We start from the raw sequence: 26,592 nt of genomic DNA on the forward strand, positions 1-26,592 counted from the left end.
GGACTCTTCATTCCATCTGATTAAACCTACACAAGAGTTCATATGGGGACATCTAAAGACAAACTAAAGATATTCTCTAAGTTCTCCTCAACTTCGAGGATGTAACTTAGAATCCTAAATCGCACTACTCCAGAAAGCCTCAAAAAACTGGGCTAGATTCTCCTCCCATTCCATCCAGGCTTCGCAGCAGAGATAGGCGTTTAATTAAATTGAATAAATTAGTCCTCCTTTCACACATCAGTGAGCACATAGCTAGTACTCACATGTTTATAGACTGAACAAATGAGCATATTCTAGGACTCAAGGAGATCACGACCTACTAGGGAGGCCGGGGAGGACCGAGGATGCTAAGACTCTGCTATCCCCACTACATGGCACACTGCAGTCCAGGGTTCACCCTGCAGTAGAAAGGAGAAGCAAAGCGATGAAACCCACGTAGGATTCCTGAAGGCTTTATGGAAAACTGGTGTGATGATCAGTGGAATTTCTAGGGAGAAGGGATCCAGAGCCAGGAACCAGCGGAAGGAAAGGCTGAAGGAGGGAAATGCAGGATAGATCTGGATGGAGTGAAAATGGCAGGAAACTGAGGCTGGATGAGAGGTCTGGTACTGAGGTGGGGATCCGAGTTCCGGCACTGGCCTTTGACATCCTCTGGGTCCCAGATGGAGTGGGTGGGACGAGAGCCCTTGCATTCTTCTCCAATCAACACCAGGGGTGTGATGTCTCAGGCAATGGTGGTGCTGTGCGCCCTGCCGCCCACCACAGGCAGGGCCTGGGACCAGGGGGAGGACTCTTCCCACCTCCTGCCTCCGGCAGTGTCCGCCAGGCAGGGCGGGGCCCAGCCCTGGTGTTGAGTAGCGGACCCCAGGGGGATGACTAAGCCTTGGCTGCGAGCAGACAAGAGCATGCCAAGTTATGAGACGATGATAACTCGGCCCCGAGCGTCTGCGGTCGTGGCCGTGGGCCGGCCGGGGCGAGGCGGGCGTCCCTAGGGCGGATAAAAGGGGCCGCGCTGCGCCGGGGCCGCTTTCTCCGCGCGGTGCCTGCAGCGCTCCCAGCGAGTGTCAGCTGCAGAGGGGCCGTCCGGGCGGGCAGGAGGGCACCCTAGCGGCCACCGCATCCAGGCCAGGCGGGCAGACCGATCCTCTCCGCACCCCGCGCGCGCTGACGCAGGCAGGGCGCCGGCCTCTCCTGGGGACCCTCAGGTGCCGGAGGCAGGCGGTGCCAGGACCGACGTCGCGGGTATGGCGGGGGCGGCCTGCGAGCCGGTGGCCAGGCCGAGCCTGACCTCCATCTCGTCGGGGGAGCTGCGCAGCCTGTGGACCTGCGACTGCGAGCTGGCCCTGCTGCCGTTGGCGCAGCTGCTGCGCCTGCAGCCCTGTGCCATCCAGCTGCGCGGCGACCAGCTCGTGGTGGCCGGGCCCGGGGAGCCGGCGGCGGCGCGGGGGGGCTTCAACGTCTTCTGCGACGGCCTCGTGCGCCTCGACGGTCAGCTCTACCGCCTCAGCAGCTACATCAAGAGGTGGGTGGCCTCGTCGCGCGCCCCGGCCCGTCGCCAGGTGCCCGCAGACGCCTCCACCTGGCTGCGGTCTTTGGGATCCTGGGCTGTCCTCGCTGCCTGCGACCCCGCCTAGCCCCCTGCTCCGTGCACTTCTAGACTTTCCCTCTGCTTCTATCATCAGCAGCCGGCACGCTCTCCCCGCCCTGGTTCTTCTGCCTCTTGCACTGACATTTTGTAGCTGCTGCTTGAAGCTGCCCAGAAGGGCATCAAGACTGAGCGCGAGGGGGAGGGCAGGGTCCCCAGCCACAGCTCATGACTGGCGGATACTTCTCCCGTTCTGGCTCCTTAACTGGGTCAGATGAGCTCAAATTGGGGGTACACCCTTTAGGGGCTGTCTGCAGCGCTGCTAGACTCACATCCTGGCTGCTGGGGGCAGGGAGCACTGCCAGCCTTCTCCATCGAGGAGACCCAGCGGAGAAACGTGCAAAAGCTCAAAGTTTCCCATCTCTGGCCTCCCTTCGTGTTTCAAAAAATAAACAAATAAACTGCAGCTGAGAAGGGAACAAAGCCCCTATAAGCCGTGTGGGCTGTGAAAGGCACAGATAAGTTCTGGAGAAATAAGTGTAAAACCTGCGGGCCTTAATTGGAAGGAGGCCCCCAGGATGCTTGACTGTTGTGGTCAAAGTGCTCCAAGCTCTTCTTGGCAGACATGAAGCCAGCAGGATGTGGCCCAGCCATCTGAAGCAGGCTTTGATGTCATGGGGTAAAGGAGGGCACTTCAGGCCTGATGCCACGTGGCCTTAGGCCTCCAGAGGTTACTCTGGGCAAGGGCCTGGAGTGCAAAGCCCTGTTATATTTGTGCTCAGAGGGCCGAGTGCCTGAAGAGGCAAGAATGATCTAGAGTTTGACTCAGAAATGAATAAGCAGCCAGCTCGTGAGACACAGTGCCTTTGCTACTGGGAAAGACAGTGCGCTGTGGCACCCTGTGGGTAGGAGGGAGCCAAGAGAGGCAGGCAAACAAAATGAGATATTGAACGTGCAGTCTTCAAAGCTGCGGGGGAAAAAACCTTGCTTTTCCAGACAAAGATAGTGAGGGCTCTGAATGCCTGAAGAACCATTCCTCAGCAAGAATTTCTCCCTTTCTTAGTGAAATGAAAATTCCAAACCGTAAGTGCGGGACTGTGGGAGGAGCTGAGTCAGAAATCAGATGTGCGCAGATTTAAAAAGAGGATGCCCATTGTACTGAGAACAGGGTATGGAAAATAATAATGTCCAGAATTAATTGAAGCCATAGGTGAGGCTTTGACAGAACCAGTTCTCCTAATTGTAGCGAACAGTGCTGCAAAATCTGAAATGATCTTGAAGTCCGTCATCTAATTTTTGCTTTGAACACCTCCTACGCAAAAGAAAATTAAACAGCAGTGATTCTTTGACAGGTTGGAATCTAGAATAAAACCTGGGCCACAACGACCAGGAAACACAGACCAGGGTGCAAGCACAAATCAACAAATAATAGGCTGTCATTGTATAAGCAATACGGTAAGGGCTTTTGTATCTGGGAAATAGCAAGGAGCCTCTGAAGATAATTTGGGTGGTTGAAGGAGCCATCTATTGTCCTCAGGTAGGGAAGGAGGCTTTTATAACTGAGTGTGCAGTCCTGAAGGATGACCAGGAGGGAATCTGTTCCAAATGGAGACAGCCTTCTAGGCAGAGGGGGAGGACTAGGTTGTGGGCAGCAGTGAGAGGGTCTGCCCTAGTGAATCAGGAGGTGGGAGGCATGCTGAAGCCAGAACTCAAATATCTTACGTTTCGCTCCTCTGAGCTGCCAAATTTGCCCAGTTGATTTTGGCTTTGGGGATAGCATACGACTTCCTCCCTCAAAATACTGCTGTGACCCATCCTTCCTCCCTTCCTTCCCTCCCTCCCTCCTTTCTTTCCTTCCTTCCTTCTTCCTTCCTTCCTTCCTTTTGAAAAACAAGCTCTGGCCAGTTTTATTAAAGAAAATTTGTATTATTTTCTTTCATCAGTCTGTTCTAGTTTGCTTCTAAAGATCTCAGGGCTGGGTGTGGTAGCTCATGCCTGTAATTCCAGCACTTTGGGAGTTTGAGGCGGGCAGATTGCTTGAGTCTAGGACTTCGAGGCCAGCTTGGGCAACATAGCGAGACCTCCTCTCTACAAAAATACAAAAATTAGCTGGGCATGATGACATGCACCTGTAGTCCCAGCTACTCAGGAGGCCAAGGTAGGAAGATGGCTTGAATCTTGGAGGTGGAGGTTGCACTGAGCCAAGATGGTGTCACTGCACTCCAGGCTAGGCAACAGAGTGAGACCGTGTCTCAAAAAAAAAAAAGAATCTCAGAATTCTCTGGATCAGTGACACCAGGGTGTTCTTCCTATGGTGTTTTCCACATGCTGTGCCCATTTTAATGTTATTACTGCTGGAGTGGTAGATGGCAGTTTTGAGAGGTTGTGGCTTAGTGCTGTATTTCAGATTTCCTTGAGGCCAGGTGGTTGGTGGGGATGATCAATTTCACTTTGCCTTGTCTATCATCTTCAGAGCTTGCTTGCCCCAGCTTGTACTTTCCACCCTTCTTAATGGCTTGGAGGCTAGAGTTGATGGACTCCAGGGACTTTTCATCTTCTTTGTGGCCACCATATTCCAGCCGTGGGTGTGGGATGGCTTCTAACCAAGAGCAACCATGAAGATGGCCAGGAATCCCAAAAGGCAAAATGATTCTTAATCATTTTGGACCATAGAGCCTTTAAGAATTGTACGTAGATACCCCAGAAATGTAGATATATCCCCAATTTTTGCTGACCATTGAGAATGTTCATGAGATACTTGGACCTAGGTTAAGAATCCTTGTTCTATTAATTAATTCTTTTTAACTCAACAAATACTTTTGGCATGTGGGATAAACCCATGGTATAATTAGAATTTCTTTCTGGGGACTCATCAGTGTGTACTGTGGCTTTCATGAGGCCCTTTTCCAAGAAACCACGAAAGGCTAAGAGCCACTGACCTTGACTTTCAGATGATTCCATTGCTGAGACAGCACGAGGATGATTTTAGCAGCCCTACTTAGGTTCATTTTCCAATACTTGACCATTTTTTCTAAATACGTGCCTACTAAGTAAACTAAGGAAATCTAGCATAGTGGAAAGGTTTAGTGATGGCCACCAGCTCTAAAGCTCCTTCAAGAACCTACTGGAAAAATATTTGTCCTACTTTGTGGGATTTATGGCAAGGTCTTTATTTTCACTTTTTTCTTTCAAGATCAGGATTTTCACCCATGTTGTAAACACAACATGCTCAGGACACCAGATGCGTGTAATGGTCATTCAGGGAGCTATTCATTCAATACTTAAAAGTCAAAATTACCATTAACTGTGACACACACACACACACACACACACACACTTTTTTTCGTATAAAGCAGCCTCTTGGTGAAATATTATGGCAAAAGTTTGGCAAAGAAGACCTGGAGTCCCTTCTTTTTGGTACTCCCCTAGCATGAAAGAGGCTGTTTGGGGAATAAAAATAAATACAATAGCAATGGTGGCTACTAACATTTACTTGAATGGTGCAGAGTATTTCACAACTATTATCTCATAAAAGTTTACAAAGTTCTCACTATTGCTGTTTCTCCTTTTTACAGGTGCAAGCATTAGGACTTAGAGATTAAGTAATTTACCTAAGTAAGATGCTGCTGAGTGGGAGAACCAGTAGAACCAGGAGAACCTGTGCTTTCAGCAAATTACCTCAAACCTGAAATAATCTTGCTTTCTCACTCATTTCCTGAATCTACAAATAAAAGACAGGAATTATATCAGCTAGCGCACATCTCCTACAATCAGCCTACAAGGGGAAGTAAGTGTAGTGATTTTAAGGAAGTCACTAAAAGCAGAGCTGTGACCTGCTCCTGGATGGGTGACGATGACTCCCACCCAGGGCAGAGAATGCAGGTGAGGTGGAGCGGCACTCATGGGGGTAGAATAAGGACAGTTGGGCTGGAACACACTTGGAAGTTTACTGGGGAAGCCTCGCCTCCACCCTGCAGTCAGAAGTGCTGGGTTCTGTCTGCCCGCCCAGGCCCAGAAGGGATCCCAACTTGAGGCTGGAGGTTGGAAGGTGTGGTCTTAGATGCGGCAGACTGCTTAGGCAGCAGCCCCTTAGCAGGATACATAGTGATGTTGGTGGAATAATAACCGTCCACGCATTGAGCTGTGAGATTCTTAGGAGTCAGTCTAGAGGAAGGGCTTTGCTCTTTACCAGCTGAATGACCTTGGAAAATTTACTTACTGTCCATAGGACTCCGTTTCCTCAACTGTAAAGTGGGAAGAATAATAATAATACCATTAAGCAGCCCCAGACCCAAGAGCTTTACACACATTATTTAATCTCTTAGCCACCTCACGGGGTACCTTTTGTTAGCCAGATTCTACAGGCGAGGAAAACGAATATCTGCAAGGTTAAAACACTAGCTGAGATCACAGAGACAGAAATCACACTCAGATCTGATGGTTCCATAGCAATGTGCCACCGGCCTTCCTTCCTGCCTGACTTCTTCGGAGCCAGGCTCTGGACTTGCAGCCACATTTACGTCTCCTTCCTACCCTCAGCTCCCCTGGTCCTTGCCACCTGCCTGCCTGCCTGCCTGCATGCAGCCACCCCGCAGTCCCCATGGATGGTCTAGGCTGTGACTCTTCCGGGGGTGCCCCTGCCCCTGCTCTTACCTAACTCTTGTGGGCTGTTTGGTTTGACAGGACAATCTCTCTCCTACTACCCATCTTATCTCAATACATGGCTCTAACCCCAGGCCCCTCCTGACTTGCTCCGTTTGGCTTAACAGGCTAGGAGAGAACTCAGTGGAGTCTGGACACGTGAATATGGAGAGCCATGCATTTCTCTGGCATTGGTATATTTGAATGATTTACCAGTTTGCAAGCCTATGAATAGCAGGGACCGTGTGTTAGACCAGTGCTTCTCAAACTTTAAGTAAGCATGCAAGTCTCCTGGAGACCTTGTTAAAACACAGATGCTGACTGATTCTGGGGAGAGCCCCAGATTCTGCATCATGCCAGGTGATACCAGTGCTGTTAGTCCAAGGATCACGTTTTGAGCAAGAAGGTTATACATTCATCATTTCATACCAAAATGGTGTCTTTTCTCCACTGTCACCCCAGGAGACCGTATGCATCTTAGAAGCAAGGCTGTTTCCTTTCTCATCTCTGCATTCCTGGTGCCCAGCACACAGTAGGTGCTCAGTAAACGTTTCTTACATGCATAAATGAATGAATCATTCTCTGTCCCATCAGAGTTTCACACACACTAAGTGTCACAGACATTAGAGTGATAAGTCAAAAAATTTTGCTTCGTTTCACTAGAATTAGGGTAGAAGGCGGAGGGAAGAAAGGAAGAGAGAATAGGGTGAGGCTCTGTGAAAGGCGATCAAGCTAACACTAGAAACTCATGGCAGGGGCATCCTGCTTCCCCTGACAGTAAAATGGCTCTGCAGGCTTTTGCTTAGCGTCACAGCAAAGAATTATGAAAGTGGCAAGCAGTTCCTGGGCCTCCTACACAGACTATTGCAGTGTGTGTTCCTCTTTTTCTCTGCTCCACTGTCCATATTTTTTTTAATGAATACACACACACATGCACACACACACACACACACACACACACACTCCACCCTTTGATGGAGGCCATGGAGATTATCTGTCATTGAGCAGAAATTGTTAGAGCCGAGGGAAATTTGGGGCAGCTTTGAAAGGCAGGTGTCTTAGAGGTGGGCCATCTTTCAGTGGCTCCTGATTTTCTAGAAGCAAAACACAATGCTCTTTTCTGGTCCCCCTTTTCAGATGTTGCTGTCATTAAGCTGTTCCCTTTAGCCTCCGAAACTGAAAAAACAAGGAAAGAAATTGGAACAAGGAAGGAGCAATTCTTGCTCATTTATCAGATACTGATATCGTCCTCATTTCCTGGGAACTCAAATGAACACAGCCCTGGTTGTGAGTCAGAAGTTCACAAAACTTCATCCTGTGGGTTTGCCAAGTTGGCCAGGATTAGAGACATTTGTGAGGTTTATCAAGCATCTACCATGGGTTCAAATTCATACGTCTGCATTGCACGTACTGCATTTACTCATCACGTGGGAAGAAAATACTCTGTGCTCTTTTCACAGATAAGCGAACAGGTGCAGACAGGTCTGAAGACATCCCTGAAGGTCACAGTGGCTCTGGAACTGAGTTCACATAGCCAGCAAATTAGGACATGAATTAGATCTTATTTTAAAATACGATGCTTCCCATTACATTGTCCTGCTGGGGTTTTTTTGTTTGTTTGTTTGGTTAGATGCATTGGGTTTGAGATAGGGTGTCACTCTGTTGCCCAGGCTAGAGTGCAGTGGTGCAGTCATAGCTCACTGCAGCCTGGAATTTCTGGCCTCCAGCAATCCTCCCGCCTCAGCCTCCTGACTTGCTAGGAGTATAGACATACACCACCACAACAGGCTAATTTAAAAAATTTGTTGCAAAGGCAAGGTTTGCTTAGGCTGGTCTGGAACTATGTTGCCGAGGCTGGTCTGAAACTCCTTGCCTCAAGCAATCCTCCTGTCTTGACCTCCCAAAATGCTGGGATAACAGGCATGAGCCACCATGCCCAGCCTTGTCCTGCCTTTTAATCTTTGGATTGAAGCCAGGAGTAGAAACTTTCACTCCAGAAACATTTTGGGGCCAGGGTAAAGCAATGAAGAAAAGAGAGTTTAAAGGAACTGTCTATCTTAAAGTGTTTGCTTTTCATTCCTAATGATAATTTCAGCAACTGTGATAAATATTCAATATGTAGAAGCAATATTTACATTAGTAATTCTGAAATATCTATGATTAAAGGCCGGGCATGATGGGTGATGCCTGTAATCCCAGAACTTTGGGAGACTGAGGCAGACAGATCATTTGAGGTCAGGAATTCGAGACCAGCCTGGTCAATGTGGTGAAACCCTGTCTCTACTAAAAATACAAAGATTAGCTGGGCATGGTGGTGCACACCTGTAATCCCGGCTACTTGGGAGGCTGAGGCAGGAGAATTGCTTGAACGTGGGAGACAGAAGTTGCAGTGAGCCACGATTGTGCCACTGCACTCCAGCCTGGACAACAAAGCGAGACTCTCAAAAAACAAACAACGAAAGTCAAATAACTAGTCCCTAATATAATCGAGTAAGGCTAGTCTTAAAGTAAAACCAGTGATTAAATGTCAGAAACTTAAATATCTATCTGTGCACCTTAACAACTAAATTCTACGATCTTATCGTATTTTAGTGAATGCCCATATTTATTTATTTCAATAGAATTTCAAAGTGTTTAACAATTGGACCGTAACTAATGGACGAACTACTGAGGTATTTCTTCTTTGTTGCCTGGTTGAGATAGGAAGCTTATTAAGTAGGGATCTTGCCACAATCTCTTGTCTGTAAGTTCTGGCATGAGAGCTCTTCTATAAGCAGTGTTTACACACCTGTGGTACAGTGATAACTGGCATGCACTGTGATGAGGTTTACAGCCACTTGAGGTACTACAAGCGTCCCCTGAATCATCAAAGGCAGATTAAATTATGTTGCATGTAGTTTTATTTTCCAAGGTGTTTTATGAAATTCAGGCTTGAAAATGGATAGTTCACGTGTAGATCGTACATTACACTCAACGCGTGGCTATCCAGCAGGCTTCCTTCTGTGATTATGCCTAATATCTGCTCTTTGAGCCCAGCATTCAAAAAAGCCTTCCACCAAATTCCAGGGAAAACTGATTATTCTCTGAAGCAGAGATCATTTGTAAGTTGAGATTTTATCTGTGGCATTACTGACCCATCAGATGTCAATCAATTTTGTACGCAGAGAGAAATAGTGCACTGGCATTTGTGTCATCAGAAAAGGCATTGAAACTGTAGATTTTCTGGGCGCATTGTATACGGATGCCATGCGCTTTCCACAGAGAATGACAGTCAGTCTCCAGATAATGAGAGAATAGAGGAATCACCCTGAGGAATATAGTAAAGGAGCCAAAATGACCGTGACTGAATTCCAGGTAAACAGGGTGGTGGAAGGATGGGTCGCAGGTGAAGCCTGCCCCTGCCCCTGCGTCACCCATCTATTTTTTTATGTTTATGCCAATCAGACTTGCCCTTTTCTTCCTCTTTTGCTACAGGAGGTTTCTTTCTCTTTTCTCCCTCTGTATCCTCAACCCCCCCATGTAACCATAGACTTTACCTGCTCTTCACCCCCTTCCCAAGCCACTCTTGCCTGCCTGCCCCGTGCCAGGTGGTTGGCAGCTGAATAGATGGATGGCAAGAGGAATGGGTGAGCACAGGGGCACCCTGCACTGCCTCCTTCCACTGCCCCCTTTCTGGGCTCTGAGCCCCTCCAGCATAATAAGGCAATGAGACACATGTAAATACTCACCTGGTGGCTCATCAGCGGGACTCAATGAAGTTGCTGAGTGAATGAATGAATGTGCCCAGCGAATGGTGGTTTTCTTTTCCCTGTCTTCTCCTTTGCTTTCTTTCTGTAGTAACTTTTGGCAGTTGGTCAATTGGGACAAAGAAGGGCAGGAAAATTCTCTCCCAGCTGATATGTAACACCAGTGCCACTCTCCTCAGTCTCCTGAGGTTCCCGCATCTCACCCCCTTTCTCCTGATCTGCCCAGGTGAGGGTGAGGACAGGGGAGAGGTGAAGGGAGAGTCATACAAAAGCCCCATCGGGGTCTGCATTCTTTTACCTGGCCATCCATTTCCTTGTAACACCCCAGCGCCCCACCTCAGCGCCCCTCCTCCATTCCCATCGTCCTCTCTTCTCCACCTGACATCCTCACCCACTCCGTGAGCATCAACACCCGCACCTGCCTTTTTCTTCTCTGGCACACTGCAACTCCATGTTCCCCTCCCCACCCCAGGAACAGCCCCCAAGCAGCCACCACTACCGATGTAGTGGGAGGTGGAGACTGCTTTAAAAGCCAGGTGAAATAGAAGGCAGAAAGCATTTTAGAGGCTCCATCAGGGGTCAGGTTTTAAAAGCTCTCAAAATCAGGTCTGACAATCCCAGCAGAAAGATAATGACATAGATTTCTAAGAAACCAAGCTGGGAGACAGCCGAGCGGAAGCCGTGTTTTCCTGCCTCAGGGTAGATATTCTCTCGCCTGCTCTTGACACATGCCCCAGTCACTGTCTTGTGTGCTGGCCCCTCCAAGGGGTGGTGGGAAGTGGGTGCAGGGGAGGGATGCCGAGATGACTGTGGCCACAGCTCCCTGCAGCGGCTGTTTTCTCGCCAACGCTGTGATTTTCATGTCAGGCACTGGAAGGACAACCAGCCGGAAAGAATTGCTTGAAGCTGTCTCTGCTGATGACTAGATGTAAGAAACAAACATGCTGTGGTGCAGCAAAAGGCAGCCGGTGTGCTCCGCTCAGCCAGCCTTTCACTCCTTGCAGATGCTTGCAGCTGTGTCAATGGGGAACCAGCTCCGTGATTACAGAGACTGTGGCAGACGCATCCTTCAGCCCACTGGGGGCCATTCGCCTGCCTACATCCACATGGCATCTGAGCTTGGGTTTACTTAGAAAATTAGCCAACTTCTTGCAGGAAGCTGATCTGCACTTGGACCTTTTTATCAATAATGCGGATAGGGACGCAGCTAGGCTGCTTGGAAGAGCAGAAGGGCAGGGAGAGAAAGCTAACATGCTGGATGACAGAGTCAGGATTCAGAAAGATCCTCCTAAATGAGAACAATGAATGAAAACAAAAAAGGCTAAATTTAACAAGGATGTGGCGAAAAGTTCAATATCAGTTGTTCTGATGTTTTAATTACACAAGCTCAGCATAGGGGAGATGTGAATTAGTAATGGTTCATATGAATATTGGTTGATTCTGTAATCTATAGAGGGAGCTGGGTTTTATCTTAGGATTAGTGGGGGAAGTAGAGAGAAGGAAAGGAAAATTCCAGACCCACCAGTTAGACAGGATGACTCCACTGGAGAAGATCCAGCTCATTCTACTCATTAAGTCGAATTCATTCTCAATTTAGAGGGCCTTAGAGCTCTTACAGCTTCAAACGAACCCTTTTAGCCCAAATGATAGATGATACTGATGATCACCAGTAAAGTCTGAGAGCCAAGCATTGATGCCAGGACACCCCAAGGACCATGGCCGCCTGTGGGCTGCACGCTGATCCTCCCTCCAGTCAGCCATGACCAGAGAAAGATTTATTTATACGGTGACCTCTGTAAGGAAGCATTTCAAGGAACTTCCCTCCAAGGTCTGTGGCTGTGCCAAGTACCTGTCCAGTACATCCCCTTCCTAATTTAGATGAAAGGGTGTGTTACATTTGCAGTGATCTCTGCTTTTTCACAGGTATGTGGAACTGACCAACTACTGTGATTATAAAGACTACAGGGAAACCATATTGAGCAAACCAATGTTGTTCTTTATTAATGTACAGACCAAAAAAGACACCTCAAAAGGTAAGTATCTATATTAGCCTGTTCTCACACTGCTATAAAGAAATACCTAAAACTGGGTAATTTATAAAGAAAAGAGGTTTAATTGGCTCACGGTTCTGCAGGCTGTACAGGCTTCTGCTTCTGGGGAGGCCTCCGGAAACTTACAATCATGGTGGAAGGTGAAGGGGATCAGGCATGTCTTACATGGAGCAGGAGGAAGAAGGCAGAAGCGGAGGTGCTACACACTTTTAAACAACCAGATCTATTAAGAACTCACCCACTATCATGAGAACAGCAAGGAGAAAATCTACCCCCATGATCCAGTCACCTCTGACCAGGCCCCTCCTCCAACATCAGGAATTACAATTGGACATGAGATTTGGGCAGGGACACGAATCCAAACCATATCAGTATCTAAATATTTTTGGCTTAGTCCTTGCTGGGACCAAACTGGGCTGGACTGTGGACTGAGATATGCTGATGAGCAGGGCAGAAATTAGCTTGCGATAAGGTGGACAGCAAGGAGCCTGGTGTATGAGGCCACCTGAAGCACAGCACAAGCCTGCTGAACAAACATCTCAATGATTCTAGGGCAGAAGCCACCTATCTCAGAGCTTCTTTCCTACTTCCTGTCTAGGCAGGAAGTGATCTGACATTCTGTGACTTGGGAGGTTGCAGAAATGACTGGAGTGATGAGGATGTATATAACATGCTCTACCACGTATCAAACACTTAATTTGTCTAAGAAGTGCTCTAATGTAATGGATCAGCACAACAAGTTTGTAGGGCTTATCAACTGAGGATGTTATTAACAGGAACATCATTGCTATCAATAATTATTCTGGGATGAAGGTATAAACTGACCTGGGCAAACTAGGATGTGTAATTATCCCAGCTAGGAGATGCTTACACTATCCCCATTTTATAGATGAGGAAACTAAGAAAATGAATAGCAGTTGTGGATGCTTTTCTGTTTCATGCTATGATGGTGGAATGTCATGTTTAGACACATCTCTTTATTGTTTCTTCCAAGAAATCAGATTAGCTGGCAACAACTATATTAAACCAAATTTCAGTATGAAAATGTCTCCATTTTGCCTTCTTCCTCCTGCTCAGAATGATATGTGGGGGAAATCATGGGCACAATGCTCTGTAACAGAGTAGAATTTCTTAAACTTGCTTCTAACTAACATTCTTAAAATGAGTCTAAGGGAATAAGAAATGATCTATGAATTTCAAATAGACTTCCCCAAACATTCATTCTCATTCAGATTTGTGCAGCTCTCTTTGCTCATTTTACAATAAAAAGTCACAATGCTCTTTCTGCTGGAGAGGTCAGGAACAGAATGCCCAGTAACAAGAAATGCTCATTAGAACATCTGAAGCTCACGTGTTCTTTGGCTTGATTATAACCAGAAAGCCAGCTAGTTCTTTAGGAATATAATTCACAGCTGTATCAAGTACACCTCCTGCATCAATCACTAGCAGGAATCTAAAAAAAGAGTAACAGACCGCTTCATTTTAGCAGTTTAATCAAAGTATAGGTAGCAGTACAAGGAGGAATTCTTAGGTAGCCTACAGAATGTATGGAAGGAGGCATGTGTCTGAGGCATGCTATAGTGTAATGAGTCGGCACAACAGAAATCCCGATACCCAGTACTGATTAATTGTGATAAAAACCATAATGACACAGAAGCTTAAGATGGCCAATTTTAAATTGCAGAATTGTGATTAAGGCTATCTGTCCAGTCTTGCTGCTATTCTAAACTGCACTTTTGTGCAAATCAGAAAAAGCCACTATTTCCTCAAGACAATTACCAATGCTTCCCAGGAGTTTGTCATACTGTATAAATAGACAATGTCTGTACATGTGAATGAGTGCTGGAGTTGTGCAGTGTGCAACCTGCCCCATCAACACAACTGTGGAGTGTGGTGGCCATGAGTATATAATGAGCCTGAAGGCATTGGTTTGGTTTATGTGAGATTTAATTCAAGATATCAAAGAGTTTGCTTGCTCTATTTGTTTATCTGTTGTCTTAAAGAGGATATAAGGCAGCTTATATCTAAAGTGCCCAAAAAATAATCTGGGAGAAAGAGAAACATGGGCAAGAATATGAAGATGAATAAGGTTAGTTTAAAATGCCTTCATCAAGGACATAAACACTTGCTGTTGGTGGACTGAAGGTTTGTCTCTGAGATAAAGCCAGTGTAAAACAGTGAGTTCTAAAAATCACACAGTGGCTGGTCCCTGGCTGTTAAATGGAGGAGAACACAGGTGTCTATGTGTCTCCCTAGACCAAGCTCTGAGTAATTAAAACCATGGAACTTGATGCTGGAGGCTGGAAACATTAAGAGATCACTGGTTAATAATATTGCATATTTCCTAATGAGTAAACAACCTTCTTCTGGCTTCAGTCATGCAGAAATGAACATGAGGGGTTACCAAACCAAACTAACCAACTACAAAAAAAAATCTATCTGCCAGGGCAGACACGTGCTACTATTTAAACAATGAGAGGGACACGTTTTCCCACTTGGGATTGTGTTAGGGGTAGTGTCAGGGAGAAGAATCAACCTCCAGCTGCCTTGGTCCTTAGAACCATAGACTAGTCATTTGTCAGAAGCATGTCTGGTCTCTGGAGAGGCTGGGGAGAGCTGGTCATGCGGTGGAGGTGGGGCTGGACATGGAAAGCATGGAGCAGCCCCATTTCCTGAACTTTGCAGATGTTCTTTCGCAAAGAAGAAAGTTTCTGTAAGAGCCAACTTGTGATTTGAATACCCAACAAGTTATGGTGACTGATGCCTATAATCCCAGCACTTTGGGAGGCTGTGGATGGCAGGTTGCTTGAACTCAGGAGTTCGAGACCAGCCTAGGCAAGATGATGAAACCCTGTCTCTGCAAAATATACAAAAATTATCCAGACGTGGTGGCAAATGCCTGTGGTCCCAGCAACTCAGAAGGCTGAGGCAGGAGGATCACTTGAGTCCAGGAGGTTGAGACTGCAGTGAGCCGTGATTGCACCACTGTACTCCAGCCTGGGTGACAGAGACTCTGTTAAAAAAAGAAGAAAGAAGAAGAGGAAGAAGAAGAGGAAGAAGAAGAAGAAGAAGAAGAAGAAGAAGAAGAAGAAGAAGGAGAAGGAGAAGGAGAAGGAGAAGGAGAAGGAGAAGGAGAAGGAGAAGGAGAAGGAGAAGGAGAAGGAGAAGGAGAAGGAGAAGGAGAAGGAGAAGGAGAAGAAAAGAAGAAGAAGAAGAAGAAGAAGAAGAAGAGGAAGAGGAAGAGGAAGAGGAAGAAGAAGAAGAAGAAAAAAAAATAATCCAGCACAGCAGTACCATGAAAACTGGCTATCTCCATCTTTCACTTTCCTTCCCCACACTGGATACATGCTGTGGAGGCACAGTTCTCATCTGTGATAATTACAGCGTGGAACTTTTGATTTCTGAGACTCCAGTGACAATCCACAGCCTTGCGGGAGCTGATTGTCTAGCTTGCCTTTACAGTGTCCCAGAACCTCCTTCAAATCTGCAAAATTCTCAGAAACACTTCTAGAAATCTAGTGAGGCTTTGTAGTAAGGATGTGAGGGAGCAGAGAGGAAAGTTATAAATGAATAAAATCTCCAAAGGAGGTGGGAACCACTGCTGTAGCAAATTCTAAGAAGCATACTATGTTACATGGACACACTTGTTTCTGAATTCTGCTTGCTAATTTCTAGAAAGGACATACGCGTTTCTTGTGAATACAAGGCACCCCAAGATAAGAAGACAGATAGAGCAAGGGATGGACATGGTCATCTCCTCAGTGATTGGGGAAAGTTACCGGCTTCAGGTAAGCCTAGCCTGTCTGAATCCAGGGCTGGCAACCACATGGAAGGAGTTTGTGCATTTCATGCAAGAACCGAGGCCCTATGGCCCTGCCTTAGGCTAAGAGAATGGCCCTTAGAAAACAAAGTGCATCCAGACACTTTGTTCTCTAAGGTGCCATTATTGCTACCAATAAAATGAGTTTAGTTCTTAGCAACCTATTAGAAATGGGGTAACAGGCTGGGCATGGTGGCTCACGCCTGTAATCCTAGCACTTTGGGAGGCCAAGGAGGGTGGATCACGAAGTCAGGAGTTCAAGATCCAAGATGGTGAAACCCCAACTCTACTAAAAATACAAAAATTAGTTGGGCGTGGTGGCGCGCGCCTGTAATCCCAGCTGCTCAGGAGGTTGAGGCAGAGAAATGCTTGAACCTGGGAGGCAGAGGTTGCAGTGAGCCAAGATTTGGTCACTGCACTCCAGCCTGGGCAACAGAACGAGACTTAATCTGAAAAAAGAAAAGAAAGAAATGGGGTAAGCATAAATGTAGTTTTGGCCAACCAGTTCCAAATATTTAGATGGAATACGATGCAAATGCAAAGTTTTGTTAGAAAAAATAAAGACAGCAGTTTGAAAATATCTGTGAGTGTGAAATGGAAATAAGAGGTGTGATGTTTCAGATATTTGGGCAGTTGTTAGTTCTAGAATGTCAACAGGAGAGTTATGTGCAGTAAGTCAATGCAATGTTCCTCTCTCTTTCAGTTTGATTTTCAAGAGGCAGTGAAGAATTTCTTCCCCCCAGGAAATGAAGTGATCAATGGGGAAAATTTAAGCTTTGCATATGAATTCAAAGCTGACGCATTATTTGACTTCTTCTATTGGTTTGGGCTCAGTAATTCCATTGTAAAAGTAAATGGAAAAGTTCTGAATTTGTCAAGTACAAGTCCAGAAAAGAAGGAGACAATTAAGTTATTTCTGGAAAAAATGAGTGAGCCTTTAATCCGAAGGAGCAGTTTCTCTGACCGAAAATTCAGTGTAACTTCCAGAGGTATGTTAAAAATTCCCAAGGACATGTGGAAAGTAGTTAAATAAAAGGGTAGAATAAAATAATGGAAGAGAGCCAATTGATCAAAAAGGCAAGACCTATTAATAAGACGGAAATATATCACAAAATTCAGCAAGTAAGAAGTGGGACATGTTTGTTACCAAAAACAAATGTAGTGACTTTTCCTTTTGGGCCCCTTTGAGTTTTCTGACATCAGGATTATATTGTGCAGTATACCCCAAAATAACTTTAAAGGTTATTATTAATTTAAATGAATATTAATGATCATTTAAGTATTATTAGCAATCATTCAAATATTAGGAAAGAATGCTGTCTTCCAAATGTTCACATTCTGTACAGTAGAATGATCAAAATGATCATTTGGGAGTCATCTGTACAAAAATAATCAGTTGGGAGGAGTCTATATGGTCAGGATAGCAATCTTTAACAGTATTTGGAAGGCTTCTCCCGATTTGGACAGAGCACAAAAGAATAACTCTTGAGAAGGTTTCCTTTAACACACTCTTGATGACATATGGCAAGTTCTTGGTATTGACACCCGTGTGGCTGCAGGTGGCATGAATCACAGCTTGTCTGGATGTGTCTTCTGCAGAGCCCATTCTCTCTGTCTTTTGCTAGTCTGGACTGGAACTTCCTTGAGTCAGGACTCGTGCTACTGATTGCAGAAAACCAGCAGTCTCTGTGAAGTTGTGGTGTTCTCAGAGATCAGATGTAAAATACAGAGTCTTCATTAATTGTATTTGCTGCCCGTGGTTTTTGTTTTGTTTTGTTTTGTTTTGTTTTGTTTTCTGAGATGAGTCTCGCTCTGTCACCCAGGCTGGAGTGCAGTGGCACCATCTCGGCTCATTGCAACTTCCTCCTCCTCGGTAGAAACAATTCTTGTGTCTCAGCCTCCCAAGTATAGCTGGGACTACAGGTGTGTGCCACCACACCCAGCTAATTTTTGAATTTTTATCATATATATATATATATATATATATATATTGCCCTTTAGGTTCTGGGGTACATGTGTAGATCATGCAGGATTGTTGCACAGGTACATACATGGCAATGTAGTTTGCTGCCTCCATCCCCCCATCACCTACATCTGGCATTTCTCCCCATGTTATCCGTCCCTGACCTCCCAACCACCCCGCCTGCTGTCCCTCCCTCGGCCCCCCCAACAGACCCCAGTGTGTGATGCTCCCCTCCCTGTGTTCATGTATTCTCATTGTTCAACACTCGCCTATGAGTGAGAACATGCAGTGTTTGATTTTCTGTTCTTGTGTCAGTTTGCTCAGAATGATGGTTTCCAGATTCATCCATGTCCCTAAAAAGGACACAACCTCATCGTTTTTTATGGCTGCATACTATTCCATGGTGTATATGTGCCACATTTTCCTTGTGCAGTCTATCGTCGATGGGCATTTGGGTTGGTTCCAGGTCTTTGCTATTGTAAACAGTGCTGCTATTAATATACGTGTGCATGTGTCTTTATAATAGAATGATTTATAATCCTTTGGGTATATACCCAGTAACGGGATTGCTGGGTCAAATGGAATTTCTATTTCTAGGTCCTTGAGGAAGCACCACACTGTCTTCCACAATGGTTGAACTAGTTTACACTCCCATCAACAGTGTAAAAGTGTTTCTATTTCTTCACATCCTCTTTAGCATCTGTTGTCTCCAGATTTTTTAGTGATTGCCATTCTAACTGGCATGAGGTGGTATCTCAATGTGGTTTTGATTTGCATTTCTCTAATAATCAGGGATGATGAGCATTTTTTCATATGTTTGTTGGCCTCATATATGTCTTCATTTGAAAAGTGTCTGTTTATATCCTTCACCTATTTTTGGATGGGTTTGTTTGTTTTTTTTCTTGTAAATCTGTTTTAGTGCTTTGTAGATTATGGATATTAGCCTTTTGCTGGATGGGTAGATTGCAAAAATTTTTTCCCATTCTGTTGGTTGCCAGTTCATTCTAATGATTGTTTCTTTTGCTGTACAGAAGCTCTGGAGTTTAATTAGGTCCCATTTGTGTATTTTGGCTTTTGTTGCCAATGCTTTTGTTGTTTTAGTAATGAAGTCCTTGCCTATGCCTATGTCCTGAATGGTTTTGCCTAGGTTTTCTTCTAGGGTTTTTATGGTGTTAGGTCTTATGTTTAAGACTTTAATCCATCTGGAGTTAATTTTAGTGTAAGGTGTCAGGAAGGGGCCCAGTTTCTGCTTTCTGCACACGGCTAGCCAGTTTTCCCAACACCATTTATTAAGCAGGGAATCCTTTCCCCATTGCTTGTTTCTGTCAGGTTTGTCAAAGATCATATGGTTGTAGATGTGTGGCATTGCCTCCAAGGCCTCTGTTCTGTTCCATTGGTCTATATCTCTGTTTTGGTACCAGTACCATGCTGTTTTGGTTACTGTAGCCTTGTAGTATAGTTTGAAATCAGGTAGCGTGATGCCTCTGGCTTTGTTCTTTTTGCTTAGATCTTGACTATGCAGGCTCTTTTTTGGTTCCATGTGAATTTAAGGTAGTTTTTTCCAGTTCTGTGAAGAAGGTCATTGGTAGCTTAATGGGGATAGCATTGAATCTATAAATTACTTTGGGCAGTATGGCCATTTTCATGATATTGATACTTCCTAACCATGGGCATGGAATGTTTCTCCATCTGTTTATGTCCTCTCTTATTTCCTTGAGCAGTGGTTTATAGTTCTCCTTGAAGACGTCCTTTACATCCTTTGTTAGTTATATTCCTAGGTATTTTATTCTCTTTGTAGCAATTGTGAATGGGAGTTTGCTCATGATTTGGCTCTCTGTTAGTCTGTTATCGGTATATAGAAATGCTTGTGATTTCTGCATATTGATTTTGTATCCTGAGACTTTGCTGAAGTTGCTTATCAGTTTAAGGAGATTTTGGACTGAGATGATAGGGTCTTCTAAATATATAATCATGTCATCTGCAAATAGAGACAATTTGACTTCTTCTTTTCCTAATTGAATACACTTAATTTTTTTTTTCTTGCCTAATGGCTCTGGCTAGAACTTCCAATACAATATTGAATAGGAGTGGTGACAGAGGGCATCCTTGCCTAGTGCCGGATTTCAAAGGGAATGCTTCCAGGTTTTGCTCATTCTGTATGATATTGGCTGTAGGTTTGTCATAAATAGCTTTTATTATTTTTAGATATGTTCCTTCCATACCTACTTTATTGAGAGTTTTTAGCATAAAGAGCTGTTGAATTTTGTCAAAGGCTTTCTCTGCATCTATTGAGATAATCATGTGGTTTTTGTCTTTGGTTCTGTTTATGTGGTGGATTATGTTTATAGACATGCGTATGTTGAACCAGCCTTGCATCCCTGGAATGAAGCCGACTTGATCATGATGGATAAGCTTTTTGATGTGCTGTTGCGATCGGTTTGCCAGTATTTTATTGAAGATTTTTGCATCTATGTTCATCTTGGATATTGGCCTGAAGTTTTCTTTTTTTGTTGAGTCTCTGCTGAGTTTTGGTATCAGGATGATTTTGGGTTTATAAAATGATCTGGGAAGGATTCCCTCTTTTTGTATTGTTTGGAATCATTTCAGAAGGAATGATAACAGTTCCTCTTTGTACATCTGGTAGAATTCAGCTGTGAACCTGTCTGAACCTGGACTTTTTTTCGTTGGTAGGCTATTAATTGCTGCCTCAACTTCAGCCCTTGTTATTGTTCTGTTCAAGGTTTCAACATTTTCCTGGTTTAGACTTGGGAGGATGCAACTGTCCAGGAATTTGTCCATTTCTTCCAGGTTCACTGGTTTATGTGCTAGAGTTGTTCTAGTAATATCTGATTGCAATTTGTATTTCTGTGAAGTCAGTGGTGATATCCCCTTTATCATTTTTTATTGCATCTATTTGATTCTTCTCCCATTTCTTTTTTATTAATCTGGCTATCAGTCTGTCTATTTTGTTGATCTTTTCAAAAAACCAGCTCCTGGATTTATTGATTTTTTGAAGGGTTTTTTTGTGTTTCTATCTCCTTCAGTTCTGCTCTGATCTTAGTTATTTTTTGTCTTCTGCTAGCTTTTGAGTTTTTTTGATCTTGCTTCTCTAGCTCTTTCAATTTTGAGGATAGGGTGTCAACTTTAGATCTTTTTTTGCTTCTCTGGTGGGCATTTATTGCTATAAATTTCCCTCTAGACACGGCTTTAAATGTGTCCCAGAGATTCTGGTATGTTGTGTCTTCGTTCTCATTGGTTTCGAAGAACATCTTTATTTGTGCCTTCATTTCATTGTTTATCCAGTTGACATTCAGGAACCAGTTGCTCAGTTTCCATGAAGTTGTTCAGTTCTGAGTTAGTTTATGAATTCTGAGTTCTAATTTGATTGCACTGTGGTCTGAGAGACCACGTTCTTTTGCATTTGCTGAGTAGTGATTTACTTCCAATCATGTGGTCAGTTTTAGAGTAGGTGCCATGCGGTGCTGAGAAGAATGCATATTCTGTGGATTTAATGTGGAGATTTCGGTAGATGTCTATTAGGTCTGCTTGGTCCAGATCTGAGGTCAAGTCCTGGATATCCTTGCTAATTTTCTGTCTCGTTGATCTGTCTAATATTAACAGTGGAGTGTTAAAGTCTTCCACTATTATTGTGTGGGAGTCTAAGTCTCTTCATAGGTCGTTAAGAACTTGCTTTACGTACCTGGGTGCTCCTGTATTATGTGCATATATATTTAGAATCATTAGTTCTTCTTGATGCATTAATCCTTTTACCATTATGTAATGCCCTTCTTTGTCTCTTTTGATCTTTGTTGGTTTAAAGTCCACTTTATCAGAGACTAGGATTGCAAGTCCTGCTTTTTTTTTTTCTCTCCATTTGCTTGATAAATCTTCCTCCATCCCTTTATTTCTAGCCTATGTGTGTCCTTGCACATGAGATGGGTTTCCTGAATACAGCGCACTAATGGGTTTTGACGTTTTATCCAATTTGCCAATCTGTGTCTTTTGATTGGGGCATTTAGTCCTTTTATATTTAAGGTAATTTTGTATTTAAGGTAATTTATATATAATTTATATATTTAATGACTAAAATATATTTAGTCATTTTATATTTAAGGTAATTTTGATCCTGCCATTTTGATGCTAACTGGTTGTTTTGCCCATTAGTTGACACATTTTCTTCATTGTGTCAATGGTCTTTACCATTTGGTACGTTTTTGGAGTGGCTGGTACTGGTTGTTCCTTTCCTTGTTTAGTGCTTCTTTCAGAAGCTCTTGTAAGGCAGGCCTGGTGGTGACAAAATCTCTCAGCAATTGCTTGTCCATAAAGGATTTTCTTTCTCCTTAGCTCATGAAGCTTAGTTTGGCTGGATATGAAATTCTAGGTTGAAAGTTCTTTTCTTTAAGGATGTTGAATATTGGCCCCATTCTCTTCTGGCTTGTAGGGTTTCTGCAGAGAGATCTGCTGTGAGTCTGATGGGCTTCCCTTTGTGGGTAACCTGACCTCTCTCTCTGGCTGCCCTTAGTATTTTTTCCTTCATTTCAACCCTAGTGAATCTGACGATTATGTGCCTTGGGGTTGCTCTTCTTGAGGAATATCTTTGTGATGTTCTCTGTATATCCTGGACTTGAATGTTGGCCTGCCTTGCTAGATTAGGGAAGTTCTCCTGGATAATATCCAGGAGAGTGTTTTTCCCCTTGGATTCATGCTCTTTGTCACATTCAGGTAAACCTATCAAACGTAGATTAGGTCTTTTCACATAATCCCATATTTCTTAGAGGCTTTGTTCATTTCTTTTCATTCTTTTTTCTCTAATCTTGCCTTCTCATTTATTTCATTGAGTTGATCTTCAATCTCTGATATCCTTCTTCTGCTTGGTCGATTCGGCTATTGAAACTTGTGTAAGCTTCGTAAAGTTCTCATGCTGTGTTTTTCAGTTCCATCAAGTCGTTTATATTCCTCTCTAAGCTGTTTATTCCAGTTAGCATCTCATCTAACCTTTTTTCTCGGTTCTTAGTTTATTTGCATTGGGTTAGCACATGTTCTTTTAGCTCTGAGAAGTTTGTTATTACTCACCTTCTGAAGTCTGTTTCTGTCAACTCATCAGATTCATTCTCCATCCATCTTTGATCCCTAGCTGGTGAGGAGTTGTGATCCCTTGGAGGAGGAGGGGTGTTCTGGTTTTTGGTGTTTTCACCCTTTCTGTGCTGGTTTCTTCCCATCTTAATGGCTTTATCTACCTGTGGTCTTTGTATTTGGTGACTTTCGGATGGGGTCTCTGAGTGGACATCGTCTTTTTGTTGATGTTGAAGCTATTTCTTTCTGCTTCTTAGTTTTCTTCTAACAGTCAGGCCCCTTTGCTGCAGGACTGCTGGAGGTCCACTCCAGACCCTGCTCACCTGGGGATCACCTGCGGGGGCTGCAGAACAGCAGCGGTTGCCGCCGATTTCTTCCTCTGCTATCCTCGCCCCAGAAGGGTACCCATCAGATGTCAGCCTGAGCTCTCCTTTCTGAGGTGTCTCTTTGGGTGTACAGGGGTCGGGGAGTTGCTTGAGGAGAGAGTCTGTCCCTTATAGGAACTCAAGTGCTGTGCTTGGAGCTCCACTGTCCTGTGCAGAGCCGCTGGGCAGGTACCTTCAAGTCTGCTGCAGCTGAACTCACAACCACCTCTTTTCCCAGGTGCTCTGTCCTAGGAAGGTTGGCTTTGTTTATAAGTTCCTGTTGTGCTGCTGCCTTTTTTCATAGATGCCCTGCCCCACATGGAGTAGTCTAGTCACAGTCTGCCAACAGAGGTGTTGCTGAGCTGCCACAGGTTCTGCCCAGCTGCTGTGTGAACTGCCTCAGTAGTGGCGGACCTCCTCGGTAGTCAGGGACACCCTTCCCCTCACTGAGCTGGACAGTCCCGGGTCCAGCTGCACTTGCTGCAAAACTCTCAATCCAGAGCATTTCAGATTGCTTGTTTTGTGGGGGTGGTACCTGCCGAGCTAGATCACCTGGCTCCCTGTCTCTGCCCCCTCCCTTTCAGTTGAATGGGCAGCTCTGTCTCCCAGGCGTTCCAGGCACCAGTCGAAAAGGCCACCCAGACTTGTGTGAGTTTCTGTGAGCCGACGTGGCACCAGCTGAAACCTTGGCACTGAAAACTCATGGCACTTTTCGGCCCGGAAATCTCCTGGTCTGTGGGCAGTGAAAACTTGTTTGGAAATGCAGTGAGCACTCACCCTCTGTGCTGTTCTTGCTGGGAACTGCACTCTGGAGGTGTTCCTATTAGGCCATTTTGCATCTCCCCCCACCAATTTTTATATTTTTAGTAGAGACAGGGTTTCGCCATGTTTGCCAGGCTGGTCTTATACTCCTGACCTGAAGTGATTCAACTCCTCAGCCTCCCAAAGTGCTGGGATTACAGATGTGAGCCACCATGCCTGGCCACAGCCTGTGTTTCTATTATCAAATGTTTATAACAAAAATGCTTGCTACTAGCAATTTCTTACCCTAGAAGTGGTGTCTTTCTCCCTTCCTCTTTCCTTCCCTGCTACTGCCTCTCTCTGTCTCTTTCTCTTTCTCAGTGTTTTTTTCTCCTGCTCTTTCTCCATCTCTGTCTTCATTTCAGTCTCCATCTCTTCTGTCTCCATTTCTTTCTGTCTCTCTCTTTCCCCTCTCACTCTCTGTCTTTCTGTTCATCTCCTCCCATGTTGTTTCAGCTTTCTCTGCTTGGGATTTCCTCACAAAGATGCCTTTGTGCTCTGCTCCATTGCAGTCATGTGGAGGATTATGCTGTGATTCTCTTCAGGGGGATGATTAACTGTCCTTTTTGCAGCAGTGCTATACATGCCTGGGCCTTCCTCTGACACCCCTCAGCCTCACCCATCAGCCCCAGCAGCCTGGGCAGCATTTTCCGGTTTCACCATGGCTCAGCCTCTGTCCTCTGGGCTGCCCAAGGTGTCCATCCCATCTTCAGAACACTGAGGAACATTTGAAGTTACACAGTGCTTCCCTGAAAGTTTACTCTAAGCCAGCCCTGGGGCCACTTCAATTTCAGAGCAGTGTGGCAGGGTCCTTCCTGGAAGCTGTCATCATGCACTGCAGACAGCACAGCCAAGACACACCTCCTGCCTGTCACTCAGTCCAAACCTGGCACCCACGACAGTCAGAGCACAGGGGCACCAGGGCGCTCACCTGACTCCATCCCCTGCAAAAACTGGCCTCTGTCCTCAGTATCTACTCCCCAAATGTGAACCTTTTGCCCTCAAGTGTGAAAGAGTGTATTCAGCTCATTGCAAGTTTACTCCAGCCCATAAAAAGCAAGTGAGAATCTTGTCCCACTGATAAAGAAAAAGCAACATATTTCTGTTTAGCCTTTTGAATTTTTCTGAGGAAGCCACGATTCTCTATTAATTACTGAAATAGTTATGTTGCATGAATTTGAAAGGCACCGTTGGGATTTCTTTTTTCTTTCAGTGATGGTAATAATGCATGCCTTGTTTACTGTTTTTTAGGTTCAATAGATGACGTTTTTAACTGCAATCTGTCACCCAGATCATCTCTGACAGAGCCTCTTTTGGCAGAGTTACCATTTCCAAGTGTTCTGGAATCTGAAGAGACACCCAACCAATTTATCTGATTGGACTGAACATTCTAGCAGTTGCTCCTACACCCCAGGCCTGTGCCAGACTATGGGCTGGGTGGAGGGTAGGAGGTGGGAGGTGGGAGGTGGGAGGCGGGTACTTCCACCTGCGTGTCAATCTCCAGCTCCCCCATGGCTTCTATGGAGGGCTCCTCTCTTCTGTTTCTGTGGATGTGATACCCTGGCAGGCCCAGGGCAGCTATTCCCCTAAAGGTTATGGTTACTAGGATACAGAGGCCTTGGGCCCATGGCATTGGGGGATCTGGGGCCAGGGGATAGCCTCTACTTTGAACACTTCTCCAAAGAGGCAGAAGGGGCCACAGAGTTCTGCCACCCTGAACATTTTTCTCCGTACCCTGGGAGTCTTCCCGGCAGCCTTCGTGGGAGTGGTCTGACTGGGTGTTGACCCAGCATGCTTCATAAATAACGGTTTGGCCCTCTGCTTAGGGCATCCAACCCCTTGAACTCAAACCTGTCAAGCAAGGGTTAGCAGTTCTGTTCTCTTGCAAACCTGGCTGGGCAAAAGCCTGTGCCATCTTTCATTGGAAGGCAAATATGTTTTTCATCCTGCCATATGATACCTATGAGAAACGTTCAAGGTGAGGTTCACTGCAGAACCAGCCAGGTTGCTAGGACAGTAGTCCTGCCATGCACTGCCTGAAATTAGAACTCCCTTGACCTCCCTCTTAACTGAGTGACCCATGTAGAATGAAGCTAGGTGATGTGGTACCAAACAATGACACGGGAAGGGTATTGGACACGGCAGTGTCCTCCTTATAAAAAGCACATTGTGTCCGTTGGGAATTTTAAATAAGCTTTTAGCAATCCTATCACTAAAAGCAAAATAGAGGAAAGCTATATCATTACCATAATACGTTTTTCATCTCATGGCTACAATGGAATTCTTGAAAAGGAAAAAAAATCATTCTATCTACATATAAAAACCTACATGAATGAATCACTACATATGCTTATAATCAGGAAGAGTTATGGGTCCTGAGTGTAATTTTTTTATCCTTTCTTAAAAAGAGTTTCTGTATTATACATTTTTATAACACTACTGATGATCTTTCCATTTATATTTGAAATGTTATGTACTACATTTGCACAATTAAAACTTTTCTTAGCATTCAACCTAGAATTGATTAAATTTATGACCGAGGCTTCA

The 26,592-nt window shown here is 44.9% G+C and overlaps 1 protein-coding gene across 1 annotated transcript; it reads left to right on the forward strand.

The window, feature by feature from the left end:
• The first annotated feature begins 1,025 nt into the window (after positions 1-1,025).
• On the forward strand, positions 1,026-26,592 carry MEDAG (mesenteric estrogen dependent adipogenesis). The gene is made up of 5 exons (XM_012474144.3): positions 1,026-1,522; positions 11,896-12,005; positions 15,699-15,811; positions 16,547-16,832; positions 25,297-26,592. Exons 1-5 carry the CDS (start codon positions 1,245-1,247, stop codon positions 25,419-25,421), a joined length of 912 nt encoding a protein of 303 aa, XP_012329567.1. The 5' UTR covers positions 1,026-1,244; the 3' UTR covers positions 25,422-26,592.

Source organism: Aotus nancymaae, unplaced genomic scaffold (genome assembly GCF_030222135.1).
Source record: "Aotus nancymaae isolate 86718 unplaced genomic scaffold, 86718_ANA_hifiasm-v0.15.2.pri h1tg000043l, whole genome shotgun sequence".
NCBI lineage: Eukaryota > Metazoa > Chordata > Mammalia > Primates > Aotidae > Aotus > Aotus nancymaae.

Coding starts and splice junctions, on each gene's coding strand:
- MEDAG (XM_012474144.3), top strand. CDS start 1,245: ATGGCGGGGGCGGCCTGCGAGCCGGTGGCCAGGCCGAGCCTGACCTCC. Junction 1,523..11,895: donor CTCAGCAGCTACATCAAGAG/GTGGGTGGCCTC, acceptor GCTTTTTCACAG/GTATGTGGAACTGACCAACT. Junction 15,812..16,546: donor GGGAAAGTTACCGGCTTCAG/GTAAGCCTAGCC, acceptor TCTCTCTTTCAG/TTTGATTTTCAAGAGGCAGT.